The sequence below is a fragment of the Harpia harpyja genome, chromosome 20, assembly GCF_026419915.1.
Source record: "Harpia harpyja isolate bHarHar1 chromosome 20, bHarHar1 primary haplotype, whole genome shotgun sequence".
In the NCBI taxonomy this organism is placed as follows: Eukaryota; Metazoa; Chordata; class Aves; order Accipitriformes; family Accipitridae; genus Harpia; species Harpia harpyja.
Window position 1 is genome coordinate 19,246,333 of NC_068959.1, and position 19,999 is coordinate 19,266,331.

Consider the following 19,999-nt stretch of genomic DNA (forward strand, 5'->3'; position numbering starts at 1 on the left):
AGTGTCAGAAAGAACTGTGGTGAAGTGGCGATGGTGGGAGCTTAGCTCTTCCCCAGCAAAACCGTCTGGGGAGAAACCATGGTAGGAGATTTCAGCTGTAAAGGGGAATATTCTGGAAAGCTTAGGCTTGTGGAAGCAGTGATTTTTGCAGATCAGGACTGTTGTGAAGGCTGTTGTAGTGTAACACGTCCTCCAGAGCAGATCCTGTCTTCTCTCCGCGGGCTGTGTGTCTCAGGGTGGGTTTGGTCTGCATGGTAGGACGTGTCCAGAGCAACGTATGGGCAGTGAGGTCTTGGTCCTGGGGAGGTGCGAGGATTTCTGCTGGCACCAAGGTTTGGGTTGCCGTGATCAGACACTGTCCAGGTCCAGGCCGTGTAGTTACAAGGCAGTGCCGCTCAGGCAATATTTGGCACCAAAGGGGATGAGACCTGAGTGGGTGGCTGGAGTGGGAGATGGCAGGTGGGGCAGTGCCTGAGGGGACGTGGGGCCTGCACCCTGTCCCTGGATGGCTCCGCCAAGGTCTACGGTGAGTGGCACAGCTAAGTAAACAGTTGGGTGATACTAGTTCAGCTTATTCCTAGGTTTCTTCCAGCAATAAAAATAACAATAATTAGTGCAGTAGTAAATGGGATTGTTGTACATTTTGGAAAACTGGGTGCTGAACATGGGAAGAAATCTGGAGCCCTGAAACCCAGCCTGTCCAACAGCCTGGCGAATTTGACAGCTACAGCATTAACCCTTGCAGCTTCCTGCAGCCCAGGCTGTACAGAGATGCCCCATGGAAGCCTGAGGTGACCTCATGAAACCACCATGGAAATTTAATGTATTTTGGTAAGCAAGGGAGGTATCTGTTTGAGCTGTTTGTTTGGTTTTATTTTAATATCCTCTGTTTTTTCCCCTACTTATCTTTCTGAAACTCCCCTTCTTATTATTCTGGAATCATCACGCTATTTCCTAAAAATATAGTTTCACTAAGATCTTGTTGGATTTTTTAAAGTGGACAAGCAGTGGATCTTGTGGGACAGAGTTGTAGCACTCGAGCAAAGCAAAACTGCTTTGCACCCGCGTGGGCCCTAAGTCTTCCTGCATTCAGTATCTCTTCCTGAGACAAAATCACATGGATAAATGACAACTTTGAGTCAGGATTGCTGAGATCGCCTTAAACTGGTATCACAGATATCCTATGAGACCACAGGGCTGGACCTTTTAAAGCTCTGTCCTGATCTTGTGTCCCAGTTTGGGAACCCCAGAAAGGACAACCAGAGTTACTTGTCAAATGTGCGTTGCAGCGGGTCGATCTGCTACATGGAGGATCTCAGTTTTCCCCTTGAGACCTCGGTCGACTGATGGTCGGCCAACGGTCGGAGCTGCAGAACTGAGCACCTGCAGATCCGAGCACCTGCAGATCCCTTTGGGTATGTGGGGACCTGCAGTGACCCTTCGAAATCGTCCTGGGGGAGATGAGGTGCCAAAGCTGGAGTGGTCACATCTGCGTGGCGTCGGGTGGCTTCAGGCCGGACCTTCCTTCCAGCGCCGACCTCCCTCGCAAGCCCTGGGCAGCGGCTTTGGAAGGCAACGTTGCCAGTCACAGTGGACCACCCAGTTCTGATAAGGGCAATTTAGAAAGGAAGGGAAAGATTGTGAAAAGAGGGGCAAAGGGGCACAAAGGGAAGAAAAAAAAAACCCCACCGCTGAACAAAAATGAAGATCAAGACCGCTGTTAAACACACTGCCTGCGAGGGAGGTCTCCACCGTGCCTTTTCTAATCTAGAGCCAGCAAGGATTGTATTAACAGCTTCAACGCAATGGAACAAATTAATCCCTGATGTAATTGAAATCGGTGAGGTCTCACAATAGGTGAGTTTGACCCAGTGGGATAGAAATAGAACAAGTATTGGAATGAAGGCGTGAAATGAAGTCACACTGTTCAGCCATTGGTATTTCATTCCTAGAAACAAAGGCCAGACAAATGCAGAGAATACATGGCTCTGCTGGGCATGGTTGAAAGCTGCTCAATAATATCAAGCTTTGAAGGGATATTTCTGTGTGGAGAGGAAGTATATAGCAGAGATATAACAAGCATTAAAAAGAAAGAATGACAAAGAAAGAAAGGAAGAAAGAAAAGGCCCTGCTTGCTCGTTGCCTGATTGATAGCTGTAGTAAAATAATACCATCCCTGAATTTAAAAAAAAGATACACACAACTGGAGAAAAATAAGAAAAAGAATTAAGGTCTGAATTATATTTCTGGAGAATCAAAACTGTCAAGAGCTTGTGACGAGAGGCAGCGTCCTGCAGATACCCCTGCAGCCAAGATGCACGGGGCTGATTTCCTTTGGTTAGCACAGGTAGTGGGAGCTTGTCCCACTGGGGAAGAGGTGCCTTTTGGTGCTGGGAGGTGGCTTGGTCCTGGCCCCTTCGGCGCTGCTGCACCACGGCACGACGCAGGCTCCTGCGGGGAGGGGAGGCGGATGCCGGAGGGGTGGGCTCCCTCTTGCAGACTGCTGAGCTGCTGTTGCTCATGGTAATTATATTAATAATGTGACTTGGGGGCTGCAGCCAGTGACCTGGTTCTGAATTGGTGAGAATGGGCAGATGCAGGTGGAGATGTGGAGGACGGGGTGTTGGAGCCCGTTTAAGAGGGCTGCACTGCAGCGCTTCAGCAACACTCTCGTGCCGGGCTTTGCACTGGCAGGCAGCGCTGGCTGGAGGTGCCTTCCCCGCCTCTGGTTGCACACGAGTACAGCTGGGGTTTTAAAAGTCATTAATCAAGGCTGAAACTCTGCTCTTCCCCAGACTGAACCATTTCCCAGGGTGGAACAAGTTTAAAATGTCACCATCTCACAAATGGTGCGTTTTCACAGTTCTGGCTGAGGCTCACTCCATCATCAAAAGGAGAAATTTGGTTTTCTCAAAGGCGGCATCATCTTTCTCTAGAAAATGGCCAAATACTGACTGATGGGCCATAAAACATTCGTTTCCTCAAACTCTCTCAGGTTCCAGTTTTTTGGCACTCCCTCCTGCCTTCCTCATGGTTTTTCATACCAGGCTCAGTAACACTGCTGTCTGCCATCCGAGGGTCGGTGGACACGTTGCTTTAGGGGAGCTGGATAGCAGTGGTACATGGCTTGGAAAGCCGGTGGGATCTCAGGGAGATGCTGGGGAGTCTGGCTGAGCAAGAGCCCTGTTTCTCAGGGGCTGTGTGTTTCGGAGAGAACGAAGGTCTGACGCTGCGCAAGGAGACTTAATGTATGGCTTCTCTGAATGCAGCAGGCAGCTCTCTGGAGAAAAGGAGGCTCCGCTTGCAGAGCAGTTTTTGGATCCAAGTATGTGTCACCTCGCTGAGCTGTATGTCCCCTCTTCCAAGCCCTGGAAACATCGTCTCTTTGGGTCTTGTTTAACATTTCTGAAATCCAAAGGGACGGGCAGGCTCGACCCCCTCATCACCCCGTTTCCTTCTCCTTTCCAGCTCCATCCCTATATGCACTTCACTTAGTGCATTAAACAAAGAGCAAACATCCTTGAATTTCACGTACTGCAGCAACTTGAAAGTGCTCCAGTCAAAGAAATGAGGGGCTCAATTTCAGAGCATATCTCTGCAGGAGTGGGGAGAGCTCTGGGTTTCTCCCTGTGATGGGCTGATGTCTCCTGCGTGGGCCCATGCCGAGGGAGAGCTTTTGGCACCCATCCTCGGTGCGGGCAGGAGCTCCTCTGCGACGAGGGCAGGTGTGGAAGGGGAGGTGGAGGTGGTCTGGTCCTTGGCTTTCTTCCTTTCCCAGCATGGTGAAATGGAGGCTGGGGAGAGAGGGGAGAAAGGGAATAGCCTGAACACATCGCAAGGAGAAGCACAAGGGGGAAAAGTATTATTCAAGCTGAAGGACGCTGTTGGTACAAGAATAAACAGATGTAAACTGGATGTAAATATACAAGGTAGAAAATTAAGGCAGAGAATATTAGGGAAGTGTTTCTGAAACAGCCTTCTAAGGAAGCAAAGACAAAAGATGGTTCATGACTTGATCTATGAATGGGCTATAGAGTGGTACAGCTCTTGTGGAGCGAGATCTTTTGGCATTTTGGGTTTTAAATAGGACATTCGAGCTTGTCCAATGAAATATTTTTTCCCACCAAAAAAATAATATCAAAAAGCATTTGAAGTGAAATACTTTGTAAATGCCATTGGTGTCTTTTGCGGAGTCTCATGTCTGCATCTTTTTGAACAACCACTTCCATGGTGCACTGTCTTGCCTTTTCTCACAGTGTGTCCTGGAGGGTACACAGTCATCATCCAAGGTGACATCTCCCAAGACTGAGAGTGCAACTTAGGTTTTTGGATATTTATTTTTCAAGGAAAAAATATTTTTCTGTGGAGAGCAGGAAGAAACAAACACCACAACAAAGGTCTAAGTTCTGTTATTTTGAAAGGCTCAGTTACATTTGTGCAATTCTGACACTGTCATGCCATAGCCTCTCTCCCGTTGGATGCATACTGATTCACTCCAAAGTACCCTTTCCCTTCGCTCTGGGTTCCTGCTGCGCATCTGAATATAGAGCCGCTTTGTGTTAAATGAATTTCCAAATGGGCTTCTAAGCCCAAAGAAGTGAACGCGTCAAAGCAGCGCACATCCATTTCTGTCTGGCTTTGAACTAGGCTCTGTAACCTGAAGGTAACAATATCCTGGCGATGGATTGACTTTGCAGTTAAGAGGGGGAAAAAGCAGCAAACGAGTGCATTGTGTTTCACTGTATGTCGAGGATGGCTGTCATGGTGAGCTAGCAAATCCTGCTGTAATTGGCATAGAGGAATTTTTCCAAAGTCATGGAAGCAAAGTGGTTTGTTACTTGCCTTTGCGGACTTGAGGGAGATCTGTCTTGGATATCCTCTTGTTGACCTTATTGAGTTAACTTTCGTGTGTTTAGAAGGTCATGGAGAAAATCATTAATATTCAGTTGATTTGATGGCTGAAAGGTAATAAGTATTTCCTGCTTATCAGATGGGGTTTGAAAGGACTTTGAATAGCTTGATTTGTTTATCTTTTGCAATCGGTACAGCCCTTAAGGAGAGGGATTTTGTATTCCTAGTTCAGTTTTGGGAATGACATATGATTTGCTCTCTAATGAGGCTTGGAGGCTCTGTAGGATGAAAAGCAAAAAATCAGGAAATTCTGAAGTCCAGCTCCCAGCTAACTTGGCCATGCTGTGGGCCTTGGACATCTCATGCTGTAACACTTTATGACATGAACAATAACAGATTAACATCCCCTTTTACTGGAAAGCTCAAAATAGAAAATTCGAAGTGTGTAGAGGTTGGTTGGATGGAAAACCAAATCCCGTAAACATGGCTTGGCACCGCGAGGGTTTCATTGACCTTGGCAGGGCTGTGATTGCTTTCCGTTGACAGCCAGGCATCGGTGTTCGCAGAGGTGTGTCACAAGCTTGTGTAGGACTAACATCGCAGTGCTGCTGTCAGAGGCTTTTGCCGTTCTTGAGCATTTCTTGGATTACTTAATGGTGAAACCTCAGGCTGCATCAGCAAAATGGTCTTTCCCTCGCCTTCCATCTGGGATTTAACAAATAGGAGAGTCATTCTTTAAGCTGAAGGATCGTTGTAAAGCCATTTAAAATGAAACCCACTCATTGTTTGAGAATCATTTGGCAAAAAAAGCACTTGAAAATCTCCCAGTGTGGGCACTCTGAAGACAGATGTCGTTTCTGGTTTCTGTGGCTCTTTGGAAAGAAGGTAGGACTAAATGCACCTACCTTGAATGATTGGGCAAGTAGCACAGAGAGGAGGGAGAACTTCTTCTTTTCAGGTGTCAGGCATTTCTGATGCATTCAGTGAGGCATTTCTGGTGCATCAGTTGCTTGAGGTGATGGTTGTTTTTAACAGGAATGGTGGTTATTACCTTGCATAAGCTCTGTGTTGCCAACTGTATTTTTAGGATGTCTTTGTAGCTGTATATCATCACTGAAAGATGTAGTGATAAATAAATAATAAATGGAAGAGGAACTGATTGAAAAGAAAAAGAGGGGAAGAATAAAAATGAAACCAAATTTGATGCTCTGTTTTAACGACCGTGATTTTGCAGACTATAAACCATTGGCAAAGAATGAGATGATATGTGAAATCCACTACACTGAGTTGCTGAAGTTGTCCTGCGTAGACAGCGGCCCATACCAGTTGGATAGGTTTGCAAAATAGACCACAATGCAACCCCAAATCTCACGAAAACACTGGAGGAGATAAAGTAATGCAGGAAATCCTTTTCCTGTCCCTAGAGAGTGTCCCACAGGGCACATTGCTGGTCGGGAGCTAGAAGGTGCAACCAGCCGTTCATTTCGAGGACCTGTTGTGCTGAACTCTGGATCCAGAGTCTGTAGGTTTTACTACCTACAGCATGGATGCATGGATGATCAGATTGAAAGGCAAAAAAAAAAAAAGGTGGTCATTTTGTGTATGATATTTTTATATGCAGTAATAACATATTCATAGTAAAAAACAAAAGAATTCCTTTTGCTTTGGTGAACAGAAGTCAAGCCCTTAAGGTTTCAAGCGGGGCTGGAACTTAAAGATGTTTCTGCATTCATTTTTGTGTGGTTGTGATTGTTGCGGAAATGTATTTGGGGGTGGATGGACTTGGTCTTAGGTGACCTTCCTGAGTGAGTGTTGGCGATCAGTTACCGAAGGAGGCATATGTTACTAATTTTTTTGAGATTTATGAAAGAGAGTCTCTCTTATGGTATATATAAATGGACTTTCTTATCTCAGTAAAGTTATCTGCTTGAAGGAGTATACTCTTTAGGGCAGGGATATTGTGAGAATGGATTTCAGCAATGATCAAATAGGTATTATCTCGTGAAATTGACACCGCATGAAATTTTATTTTGGAGTATTGATACTCTCTGCTGCGGGCCAGATGCAGCCCAGGCTGGCACGGCTAATTCACCTTGGCCACGCTCCAGCAGAGCATCCTGTTTCAACAGAGTGGTTAAGCGTGTGCTTATCTTTGAGCAGGCAGCTAAATCCTGGTGGTTTCACTGCTGCTCTGGACCACGGCTTCTTGACCAGGGGACAGGTCAGCTGCAAGCAGAACCTGGAGCACGTTCCTCCTCCAGGATTTCTTTCCCTGGGTTAGAGCTGGACCTGTTACTGCGGAAGCGATGGAGTGATACGTGCTTGGGCTGACTTTATTTCAGGAGCTGGTGTCCCCTGCCGATCCCCGCGTCAGGCTGCTGCTGGGCTTGGAGAAGGTGTTGGGCTTGTGGGTGATGCCAGCCCGGCCCTCGGCTGGGGGAGGAAGAGACGTCATCCCTCTGGGCTGCAGCGTGCCCTTCTTGCGATGGGAGGAGATGCTGCGTTAGCTGATCTTGGGCAGGAGAACTGCGACAAACATGCGCCGGAGGGTTTGTGGCACGTTGGGAGCTGACCACGGCGCAGGATGGCTCCATGGGTGCTCCAGAGTCCACGCAGGCACTGTGGCTACGGGCTGGGGCTGCTGCGGTGTGAGTGCTCAAGGGACAATTAAAAGAGAGAATTAAAACATGTTTTGGAAAACAGATTGCCTTTTCTGTTTGAAGTTTCCAAGAAGGCAAAGCAACCTGCCCTTCCCCCCGCTTCAGATCCCACCTGTTTTGGTTTTTTTTCCTAGAAAAATGTGAAATTCATTAACATGTGGTGAAAGCAATGTAATGACGTCATCTTGATTTAAAATCTGTTTTAAATCTTAAAATGATGGAGCCGGAATCTTAACTGCAAATAGCCTTGCTTTTGTGGGTACGAGGCAGACTGTCAACATTACTTGAACATCTCTGTTTTTAGTAGTTTAGCATGCTTCGCAACCATATCACTTGAAAAGAAAGCAAGAAGACATGTAGGAAGAAAAAAAGAAATTAATATTATTCGTGCCAAAAGCCAAGTCCTGCTTGCTGTTCTCAGACATAGCTGCGGTGCCTTGGGAGAGGAGAGCGAGCAGAGCCTGGCTCAGTGACAGCCACGAGCTCCGTCAGCATCCCGTGGTACCCTCCCGGCAGGTGCCATGGCTGCTTCTCCTCTCGCGTCCTCAGCTTTGGGTCACGGCTTCTTGCTGCACTGTTTTCTGAGAGCGGGAAATATTGCTACGATTAATTGTGTAATTCTTGTCTGTCACCCCTGTCGTCACCTTGAATGTCGGTTTAGACCCAGCATTGCCCTGAATCTCCTTTTGCTCAGCCTGTGCGGTTAGCTCCTGCAGTCTCCTCCTGACTTCTGACAGTAAAAGAAGAGAGTTAAATTGCTTTCTCTCCTAGGACTTGGGATTCAAATAGCATAATCCCAGCATTTAATAAGGGCAGCAAAGGCGATCCCACAACATCCCTGTGAACCTCATTGCTGTTGCCACTGTGCTGAATATAATGTTTTTGTTTGGGTTGCTTAGTGAAGCTCTGGTGCTAAGCAGCACTGCCGGCCCGAAGTTTTCCTCCTGCTGCTGATCTGTGTGTCTACTTGATAATTCAAAATGCTAAAAAGTTCTTTTGAGGTTTTGACTTTCAGGGAGTATTTGGCTTCAAAACATTTGCTGGTATGAGATGACATGTGCAGGAGGCTGAAGTGGGGCTGTTTTGTGCACTGTGGCCACTTGCTCTTATGTGTTTTAGCCTGCAGTTGACCTGAATGAGGATTTATTGACCCTTTTTCATTTGCATTCCCAGCTCCATCCCTACATCAATATATCAGAACACTGTTGCTTGCAGGCTAGGGGGAAAAGCATGCTGTAGTGGGAATGTGTTAGAAGAAGTAGTAACTCTGCTAGGCGTAGATGTTCCTCTGCCAGTCCCAAACCTAGGCATCATTGAATTCCCATGTGATTCTTATTTTGTCTATTACATGCAAGTGGTACACAGCATTAGAGCTCACCAACAATGAGTAGACTTTGAATGGTCTTTGCCTTGGTCAAATTAAAAATTGCCAATTGTGCAGTGGTTTTGTGTGCGTGCCACTCGATAATCTTTTGGTTTCCAAATGATTTATTGTCCTGTGAAGGGAGGAGCCTGCCACCAAAATATTGTCCATCTGTCAGTTCGGAGTGGGCAGCGTGGATGTTGTGGTGCAAATGCTCTCGGGGACAGATCATGGAGCTATTTCTGGCCTTTTGTATTGTTTGGGTGTGAAGTGCTTTTGGGTGCGTGCTGCCCAGGCTCCCCTTTGGGAGAGCATCTTGAGAACGCCTGGGTTGTCTGGTCCTCTGGCCTTGGGCAAGGCATGGATGACTCTGGAAGCAAAAGCAGGAATCCTGTTTTGGTGTTTCTTGGGAACAGTTAAGATAGGAAACAAGATCTGCAGAGAAGGGCAGATGTGTCCAAGAAAGTTTCTGGTAATATTTTAAGGCTGTAGTGAACTACGGTTAATTTAGTCCATTGGCCAGAAAAAAACAGATGAAGTGGCTCTAGCGATCAGACCCCTGCTGATAATGGCCTCGCAGCTGGATGTGCTGGTTTGGCTCTCGCTGGTCCTTGTGATCTCTCCCCAAGCCATGGCCCTGTTAAGGCGGACAGAGATGCATCCGTAGACGGCCACCAATGAACTGGCTTTGTTGAAAAGCAGAGCTGGCAAAAAAGTTAGGCTGAAGAGTGCCCGTGTACAAATGACACTTTCATTGTAGTAGATTTTATGCCTGTGCAAAGCTAGAGTCCAGTCTGCTAATGTCAGCATAAAAAGATTTTTCCCTTGACTTCTTCCCTGCAGTTAATCCAGGGAATCAATGCAGCTGCTGAAGGTGAAGCACGAATTCTCTAAAATGGAGTTGTCCATCCCCTTTTTCCCATACATGTCTGTGTAACCTGGTAGAGGTTATGTATATGCAAAGGAGAGCCTGATTTATGGCCAGCATGGCTGACCGGGATTAAATCAAAGCAGGACCGAGCAGAAGTTTTTACTCAAAAAACCCCCAGAGTTTGATTGTAAAAACCCAGGTTTGGTTTACTGTTGAGAGCCAGCTCTGGCTAGAATTACATGTTGAGTGCCTGATACTGCGGCCGCAGCTGTCAAGTAAAGGGCAGCCAAATCCGAGTCCTCTTGCGCCACGTGCCCGTTGGCAGGTTGGCGTGCAGTCTTTCTGTCCAAGATGCTTCTTTTGTTTCATGGCCTGTTCTCTTTTCTCTCCCCGCTCCCCATCCGCTCTCAGATGTTTGCTGCCGAGGAGAATGTAGATTTTCGGATACACGTGGAGAACCAGACGCGAGCGAGGGACGACGTGAGCAGGAAGCAGCTTCGGCTCTATCAGCTCTACAGCAGGACAAGTGGGAAACACATCCAAGTGCTCGGCAGGAGGATCAGTGCCAAAGGAGAAGATGGAGATAAATATGGTAAGAATATTTACTGGGATCCCCCAGACTCCAGGTCAAAGGCTTTAATCCTGCATGTTGGGCTGAGAACCTCTTGGGATAAAAATAAGAGCAGCAACAAAAAACAGGATAAAAGGGGAAAAAACCCCCTTTCCAGGTTAAGAACATGGTTTTGTTGTATTGGAGCAGGCTGCCAGCCTGGCTCCCAGCTGCAGGCAGTTCCCACAGTAGTGTCATGCCCCAATTTGTTAGTGTATGATGGTGCTTGAAGAGAAAAATCTTTTTCTGCCCAACGGATGAGCTCACAGTGTGTCTGCTGTAATTCATAAATGATACCCAGGTTGGTGATTGGGGATGTTCTTTCTCCAGGAACTATGGGCTTGAGTTTGGGTGAATCCAGCGCTTCAATGAAGCACTCTCATTTTTCAAGGCAGGGGCGGGGGGGGATATTTGGTTTGAGCTGAAACTAAGCAGACTTTGGAGCTTTGAGGGTACCCCAGAGCTTAAATTGAATCTTGGGGCACGTGGATCCTGCAGAAACATAAATAATTGAACTTCCCCTGGGCTAGCAGCATGTTCAGCTATTCTCATTGTGATTTGCACACAAGCAACATGCTAGAAATGGTGCTAGCAGGCTGAATTATGAAAAAACTCTGTAATTCTGGTACATTTTGAGATGGTTGCAGCAGAGATACTTTTGCTCAAGTTTGTCACTGGAAGGATTTTAGGGCAGTTCAGAGAACTGGTCCTTTTTCTCTTACGGATGTAGAGCCCCGTGCGTTCATGTGTGGCTGCAGAGGTGTGTGTATGCATTGGCTAGCATGCACGTTCACATGAGGTTGACTTCATGTGCAGCCCTGGTGAGGTGGTGGTGGGCTACGATGATGGCAGGTCAAAATCCGGGAGCGGTTGTTCCCTCGGGGAGCTTCAGGCAGGATGAGGTACACGCCGTGCCTTGCACGGAGGGCAGCTACTGCTGCTGCCAACGCGGGCAGAGGAGCAGGGTGAGCTGTGCCGTGGGAGGTGACGGCTCGAAAGCACCTGGCTGGAGTGAAATGAACCCCCGCGGCTGTTGCGTAGAGTCACCCAATCTCTCAGAGAAAGCCCTGCCTGAGGTCTCATCAACCTTGTCCTTTGTCATTCCCAAATTCCCAGATAAAACAGGAGTGGAAAGTGCCACTTGGCTGCTAATTATTGTGTCATTTTATTGCATTCATCCTCTTAAGGTTTGATATGTAAACTAGTCGCTGCGTGCTCGCTGCTGGCTTCCCAGGAAACGCTCTTGCCCGCAGTGACTGTCAGGTAACGTGATGTAGTTTTCCTCTCCATAAAAGAAGGCAGCATTTACAGTGGGGTGCAGCAGGGAAGTGTGCCCGTGAGCAGCTGACAAGTGCTAATTTATGTGTCAAAGCCCATCTTGTCCCCTTCATACATATGCAATCGTGTCTGAACAACAAATCCTCGCGCAGGAGCGTGCTCGTGACCGGTGGCGATGCCGCACAATTGCGGAGCCTGAGATTTCCCGTCCGGGGAGCTCCCGGGTGCCTGTGTTGCTGCTCGCCACCAAATCCTCTCCGCTCCTGGTTGCCGGCGTCCTTCTAACAACCCAGAGTGCTCTGGCCGTGGAGGCCGTTTGCTGAGCCCCCCGTCTGCTCCCTCCCCCGCGCCTCCTAATAAAACTCCTCGATGCGTCAAGCTGCAAAGCCTTCCCATCCCTAGCCGTGCTGAAAGGTTATGGAAATCTGTTCATCATCTTGCTTGGCGCGGGAACACTTAGAGCATGATAATCGGGGAGACAGTGAGGTGGGACATGGAGGTCCGGGATGTGACCACGCAGAGCTCCTAGCTGTGATAATGAAGGGGGGAGAGATGTCAGAGTTACTGAAGTGAGAACCATCTGTGTTACAGCCAAAACTGGATACAAAGGCAGTGACACAGGATTCATTATGTGCCGGGAACCCCTCCCCCTGAGGCATTATTATGGAGTAACCTTTGATCAAGACCAGAGAGAGGCTTAAACCAGGTCTGGGGATCTCAACAGTTGCAAACTTTTGATCCACATCTCCCGTCTTGCTGGTCGGATCTGCCTCTGAAGGAGGACACCTTTCCTCTCGTGCAGCAGATGGCTGTTTTTCCTCCTGCCCTTTTTCTCTTCTTCCCTTTTTTACTGCCTCTATGCGCTGGCACGGTGAGTCAGAGCCAGGCTGAGCACGGGGGAGTGCCCAGCTCCTTTCTTGGCTATGTCACCCTTGCAGACGGTGCAGACTCCCACAGCTTCTCCGCTGTCTTAACCCTGTCCCCACTGACAGGGGAGGTGATGGTGGAGGTGATGTGGATTGATGTCCTAAGGATTACAGCTTGGGGAAGGCCTTGGGAGGATGAGAAAGAGCCAATGTCTGAGAAAAGGCAAGAGATGTGGGAAAAGGTGCCTGTGAGCTGGCTCCAGCCCTGAATTCTCCCAACAACTCAGTCCCATTAAGAGAAAGTAACGTTAGGCAAGGGCTGCACCGACTCAGTCTTAATGTGGGAAGCTCTGTCCAGTGGTGTGGCTGTGGCTAAGGTCCACAGTGCTCATCACCAGCAATTAGCACTAGCCAGTTTTGACGATGGAGGAGCTAATAACATTTTAGCACCTCTTTCCCCTCTTCTCCCATACAAACTGGTTAAAAACCAATGTCCAAGTGAAGAGATGCTTTTTTTTTCCTCTTGTTTTCCCCCCCCTTTTTTTTTTCTTGCACATACACAGCTTCCAAATGGCCGGCATGGGAGGGTTGTCCTGCCTTTGAAGGGAGGTTAGTTTTATTGCAAGCTTTTATTGACTTCTGTAAAACTTCTCACCTCTTGGTTGAAGAGAATGCCCAGAAAAGAGGGGAGGTGGCAGATCTCAGGCACCGAATTGCTCGTTTCCAGGCAGCCACCGTGAATACAGCAAAATGACCAGCCAGCCCTGGTTCAGGAAGAGAAGATACTGCAGGGCGGGGGGAATCTGGCTGGAGGAAGCCCCCTTGAATGTTTTATACAGGTCTGCAAATGCCATGTGCAAGGAAAAATGCATGCTCTGCAATGTATAGTTTTGCTGGCATAATAATTCTGGTATATAATTTTTGGTTTATGTATTCTTCGGGGCCAAGATTGGCCCCATGTGTCAAATTATTAAATGGCAAATTAAGTCAGTTAATAGAATTAATTGAGTCGATGTAATCCTTTTAATCAGATGGATCTGTTCCCTTCTCAGATGAATTAGAATCCATTAACAGATAAGTCAATTATTGGACTAAATTAAATCTAATAATAATGCCTGCTGCTCACAGCAACGCTAATTAATCTAAATACACTTACCTATCTCCCAAGGTTGTTTTTTTTTTTAAGGCTTAATTGATGTTCCTAAAGTGCTCTGAGATCTTTAGATAACAGACGATCTATGTGAGCAAAATATTATCTCTTAACAGACTATAAACTAATTAAAAGACTGATCTATTTACAGATTGCATTTTTACTTTAATCTCTTCAACCTATTCAGAAGGAGTTTGCACTGGCCCAGAAAAACAATATTCCTCTTATAAGCTTATTATTACTTTACAGGTTCCTAAGTGGTCCTTTCATTCAGAAAATGAAAGGGGGAAGGAGAAAAAACAACCATTAAAGTGCTGACAAAAAAAAGAAAAGGACCTGGAACCTTTATATTCTACCTCCGATAAATGGTACAGATAGGGAAGAGAGGGATCAGTGACCTGAAACCTTAGATCCTTTCATTTATTTTCATTTCACAAAAGGCAGAAGACATTCTATCCTGTTTGTTCACGATCTTTGTATCCGGCGCAGTTGGGGAGACAGAGCTCTCTTGGTTGGGTGAAGGCATTTTTTGCCTCATTTGTATTTCACAGCCATGTGATTTTCGTTTTAATTTGTCCCCGGCTACTGCTGTCCTGCGGGGCGATGAGAGGTGATAGCCATCAGGAGAGAGGCGAGGGGGGGGTGAGAGCTCTTCGGGCTTGCCCTCTCTGTGGAGTTAACTGTTATTTGCGGCGAGCGCTTGGGTGTCCTGACGGCTGGGATGCGGCATATGTAGGTAGGTTATTAGTCAGTGCGTTCCAGGTTGCTATCCAGTGGTATTTTGTCCGTTGACCTAGTCTATCACAGTTTAAAAAAAAACCTCTTGGGTCCCCTAGAAGGTTATAAACCTTCTCGTTTATAAGCCTTCTCGTTTATAAACCTTCTGGCCTACAGCATGGGAGGCTTTGTTTGAGGACACCCCACACAACGGGCAGCGTACAGGTATGACATCTCTCCTCCTCAGCACCCCATCGCTGCCAGCGTTCCCAGCCACCCAAAGCGGTGGACCCTGAGCCAGTGAAGTCCTCTCGCAGACTCCCCCTGAGTTCAGTGGGTTTTAGCTCAGGACTCAAGAGATGTCCCTGAGACAGGAGGTCTGGGGAGGTTAACAAAGCATGGGTTTGCTAGCAGGGTGTCAACAAATCTGGGGTCAGGCAGACCAAGGAGGAAAACAAATTCAAGAGGTGGTGTGCGTGCACGATGCCAGGCATTACCTCCACGTGTCATGGGCGTTCCCGGTACAGAACGTCACGCCCTGTACAGATGTGCATTTTTGGGTGGTATGGGCAAAGCAAGGAGCCCGGGGAGATGTGTTCCTCCTTCCTGGGGCCACCCCAGCCTGGGCGATGTGCTCTGCAGCTTGCAGTCCCCGCCTTCTGTTCTAGCTGGAGCTTCCCAGAGATGCCAGTGGACAAGCCCATGGAGAGCACATTACAGCTGTCTAGACATCAGCCACACTCCATCCCGCCAGAGATTTCATTTGTGGTAGAAGTGGGCTCTGTTCCATGAGGAGGTGTAATATGTGTGGAAAATATTATTATAGCAAAATAGCCTCCTTTAATTGACTCTAAATTTTGCAGGATTCCTTCCTGGGTTTGGGTAATCCTGTGCTCTCCAGAATTAATGAGCTGACATAGCACTTCTTCGGGTTTGGCAGCCTGACAGCTAATTTAGAACTCCCTAAACTCATTTCACTAATGACTCCCATTTGTTCTATCTCAAAGCCTGGAAACAAATGCAAAATACCAGTGCCATTGTCCCATCTTTAGCAAGTCATTCTTTCCTCTCAGTATTTCTGGCACCTTAACAGCAAGCTGCCTTGGGAAACCTGATTAACGCTTTCCCTTCCTAGAACAGTTAAAATAAATGTTGATCCCCCTCCTGGGAAGATTGGGAAGAAAAAACTAAACTTGTTGTGGCTGGAAGGCGCAGAATTAACTTGCCAGAAAGACGGGAGATGTAGCCCAAGTAGTAATTGGGGTTAGTTAAATATAGCTGTATTTCCACAGGCTGGACATGCAGAAACCTGCTTTTCTTCCCAGGAACCAGGTATGTGGAAAGGGGCTGTCCGTCCTGGTGCAGCTCAGCCCGATACCCCGCGTGAACTGTGATTTGCTTTATAATTTATTCCGCTGAACCATCAGGATGGCTGTTTCCTATTTAAACGATGTATCGCTGCCTCTAGTCTCTTCCCATTACAGTTTTGACATGACAACAAGACAAATAATTTTTTTAAAAGACCTTTTATCTTCTAAACCATTTATTTTCACTTACTTAGCCCAGGGGCAGAGCTGACCTCAGCGTAAGGGATGATCATTCACCATGGCAGCTGTACAGTCATATGGGTCCTGGGGACTGGCCTGAGCCGGAGAAGCCTTCGCCGTCCAGCTGCTGTGTTGCGTCTCTGGTTTTTTTTTTTCCTTTCTTGCTCAACATCCCCTGATTGCTTTTTTTTAATTTTAATTTTTTTTTTTTTTTCCTTAAAATGTCTCCACTTCTCATCTGCACTGGGGCAGTGGCAAAGTTTTCCTTTGAAAGCAGACGTGGGGATGAACTGAAGGGCGAGAGCCGGCTCGCTGCTTTGTTGAACCACGCGCGGGGCGGCTGGAGCTCCCGGGCTGCGCTGGGCAGTGAGGAGCCTCGGCTGCCCTCACCTTCCCGGCGACTCTGAAAGGTTCGGCAGCCATTTGAAATGCGCTGTAACCATCTTATACGAACCATCTGTACGTTTAAGACACTTTTAGTTTTTGTTCTGCCATATTCTGCACCTATGTCAGGGTCGGGGAAAGCTCTGCTTGGGCAGGATGAGAAGTTTGGGAAGAAAAATCCAAGCCTTTTGCTTTTTGATTCGTGACAAACCTATTTCAAATGATGTATTTGTTGCCAATTTCCTTTACTTTTGGTTTTGATACCTGCTACTCCAAACTCCCGCTGCAGCCAGCTTCACACCTGAAGTTCAGCTCTTTCTGCAGTGGTCTCTGTTTTGTACATGTAGTAACTGCAGCAGCTGTTGTTTATTCTTCCTCTGACACTAGAGTGATTTTTTATTTCCCTACTATTGGACCTTGAGATAGCTTAGAGAGCCTTGACTTTCACGGAGGAAAAAACCAAACAAACCATCTTTTAGCTCTGTGTCCAAACTTCAGGTCTCCATAATCACCGATCAGGGTTTGGAAAACACAGGCCTGTCTGTCAGTAAATATTAGGGACCCAGAAATAACGAGGAGAAGTAATTTAGAGGTCTGCTGATAATTTGTCATTTTTAATTTCTGTGTGGAGTGGAAAGTGAGCTACAAAGTGAAAAATCTTTATTTTCATGCAAGTCATAAAAGGGTTTTTGTTAACAGTTTGTGTGTGTATATAATTCTGTGCTGTGATTTAAGTGTTCCCATTAGAAATGCAGAATAGGAAATAGGATCCCATCTGTGAGCAATTTAAGAGGAAGTGAGACAATGGAGTCGATTGCTGCTTCAGTTTAGATAATCAATACAAATATTATTAGTATAGTGATTTATCTTCTGAGACACTTTATGAAAATGTGAATGCCAGACCCTGAAGACAGGTCAATATGATATTATCTGTTCCTGCCTTGCTGTGATTACGTTTTTTTCCCATGAAGCTCAAGCAGCTGCTTTGCTAAATGTTCTTCCCTGGCTGTGATGAAATAACGCAGAAACAAAGTTAGGGCTTCCCTTTCTCCTCCGTGACTCTGAAAACACACTGTGCATATCAGTACAAAGATTACTTTTATCTGAAATTGGTACCTGGGGACTGGTGGGTGGATACCGGGAGATTATCTTTAAGGTCCCTTCCAACCCAAATCATTCTACGATTTTATGATTTATGATGAAGTTCTGGAAGAAGTTTGCATAATTTTAAATATATTTCTAGGCCATGAGTGATTCTGTGCACAAATGCTGAGAGAGCTCCTTTGACTTTATTGCAGTTGTTTTATGTTAGTGTCTGTTATCAAGCCTTGTATTGTGGTATCTGAGGTTTTCCCATATCTAAGCATTCGGCCAGCCGTGAATTCAAGTCCATTCTTGGGATGCAATTAAAAGTACCCTGTGAATTGGCAAATAGTCTATATTTCTGAAAGGGTTTTTTGATTGCTTTTACTTTGGAGATGGGGGAAGGAAAACATCGTCAACAAATTGTCTTGTAAATTTTGGCTTTGGTGTACGTTACCGTGCACGTTGTCAGGAGGCCGCTGAGATTTGTCATTCATGAGAAACATTTGGGGGAAATGAAAAATGTCAATAACTCTATTAAGAACATGCCTAATTAGAGACAGGGTGGGAAATTCAAAGCTTGGTGTGTAAAGAGCACACTTCTGCTTGAAGATAACATGGGATCTTGCCAGGTTGCTGTTTGAGAGACCTAAAGTCAGTGGCTTGCTTTGCTGGAGACTTAATGTTGGTGATGTTAGCCAAGTTGCTCAGCTGGAGCATCTCCTGCACTCCACTTTGCCCAGGTTAGGTGGTGAGACACTGAGGCTGGACTCTAGACAGGGGAAAGAGAAGGACCTTTCCTCCTCACATATAACGAAGTGGCACGAATTTCATCCTCTCAATCTCCTCGTGTGTCCCTCCCTCATCTCCAAAACAAGGGTTGCACCATTCTCTCACCTCGTATGTGTGCTGTCAGGATAAAAGCATTGCAAATGGAGAGATGCCGAAGAGACGGTGGTAATGGAGACCACATTGGTAGCCTGGTTGGAAGTAATTATTTGGTGTTTTTAGATGCTGTGAGACCATTCCTGTTTTCAGGTTGGAGTTTCCTCAAGAAAGGTGTTAGACTTTATAAAAAAATAAGGCACTTTAATCGCTCAGATTTCACCTCAGCTCTTTTAAAAACCAGATAGTCAGGAATTTCCGCAGCTGCGAGGTGGAGCACAGCAAACATTAACAACGCCAGTAGCATTGCGTGGCCGTCTGGAAGAGGAGGGAAGAGCCCGGTCCCCTACAAAACGGCACCGAGCCTCAGGCTCAGTGGAAAGGTGAAAAATAATGAAGCTCTGAAGAAGAGAAATTGCTGATGCATGACGCTTGGAAATCTGGAAGAGTCCAAAAAGTGAGCTGAAAATACCCCCCAAAAAATGACTATCTGTGGCTTGAACGAAATAGTGTCCGATCAGCATTCAGAAACCGCTGAATTCAGGCCGTTCCAATACTGGCATTTTCCAGACTGCTTGCCAGTCGGATGCAGAGGAGAACACGTGTAGAGCGTCTGCGGTCTCAGCGCTCGCAAGAAGGGGAAGGCGAGCTGGAAGTTAAGGGAGTGAGAAGGCCCCGTAAAAAAACCCCTATTTTTTTCTTACTGTGAGGAAGAGAGGGGGTATTGGGGTTGGAGGGAGATGGTCGCGTGGCTGCACTCTGTAAGCATCCCTTTTAATGAGCTGTGCCAGCAATAAATAGTGCACGCTTTGGTCCCCGATGAATTTTAAGTATTTTCAGAATGCCCGTAACAGACAATTCATGCTTTTATGGTGACGTAGGACCTGAGACCTTCTAAATGTCTCCCGAGCTTTGTGTCCCCGACTTTGCTGTAGTCACTTTGGGGATGTGCCTGTCCTTTGCTGATGCTGCCTGGAGTAGTTGAGCTTGAAGAATCACTGGGTAATGTTCAGATTTATTCTACCCTCATCTCTGAGAGCTGAAATGAGTGCCTGAAAGGCCTTCTTCTCCTCTGTGCTCACAGCTGCCAAAAAGGGCGCCTTTCTTCCCAAAGCAATAAGAAAAAAACCCTGCCATCTGCCGTGACCCTGCCGCCTTCTAGCTGTAACAAGTTTTGGTTCTTCTCCAACAAGCAGTTTCCCAGCGATCACAACTGGATGGCAGCTGTGCTGGCTGGAAGGATCTGGCCCCAGGTAGAGCCGTGGAGAGGAGTACTTGTTCTCTGACACTGCTCGGCTGCTTCTGTTCCTCGTTCAAGAGCTGGGCTGGTGGGATGGAGGAGGAGCAGATGTTGCGCCTGAGCAGCGTGATGGTGACACAAGCCGTTGGCGTTTGAGCATATGGTAGGCGACATATGCTTGGGATCCTGGCTTCAAGTTGGCATGGCTGGTATGGTTTGGTTTCTACCAATGTTCTCAAGTGCTTTTGGAAGGACAAGCAGAAGAGGAAACGGGTGGTCAGATGTGAGAGGGGAGCTCTAGCAGCAGGGGACATCACCCACGGCTGCTGGAGGTGGTGAAGACCTCGGTGTGGAGAAGCAGCAGGAAAGGGCTAAGAATAGGATGGCATCTAAACACCAGATAAATCTGAAAAAAATCATGTCTAACTGGCCTCAATGCTTGGCCAGGGACAGCCATGAGGCTCACAGTGTGTCCATGCCGCGCCGTGTGGTAT

The 19,999-nt window shown here is 46.9% G+C and overlaps 1 protein-coding gene across 1 annotated transcript in view; it reads left to right on the forward strand.

The window, feature by feature from the left end:
• FGF18 (fibroblast growth factor 18) overlaps positions 1-19,999 on the forward strand; it is a 74,353-nt gene that overhangs the window by 18,614 nt on the left and 35,740 nt on the right. The window contains exon 3 of the mRNA XM_052772240.1: positions 10,157-10,337. Coding sequence (XP_052628200.1) covers positions 10,157-10,337 — 181 coding nt within the window. The remainder of the gene's footprint in view (positions 1-10,156; positions 10,338-19,999) is intronic.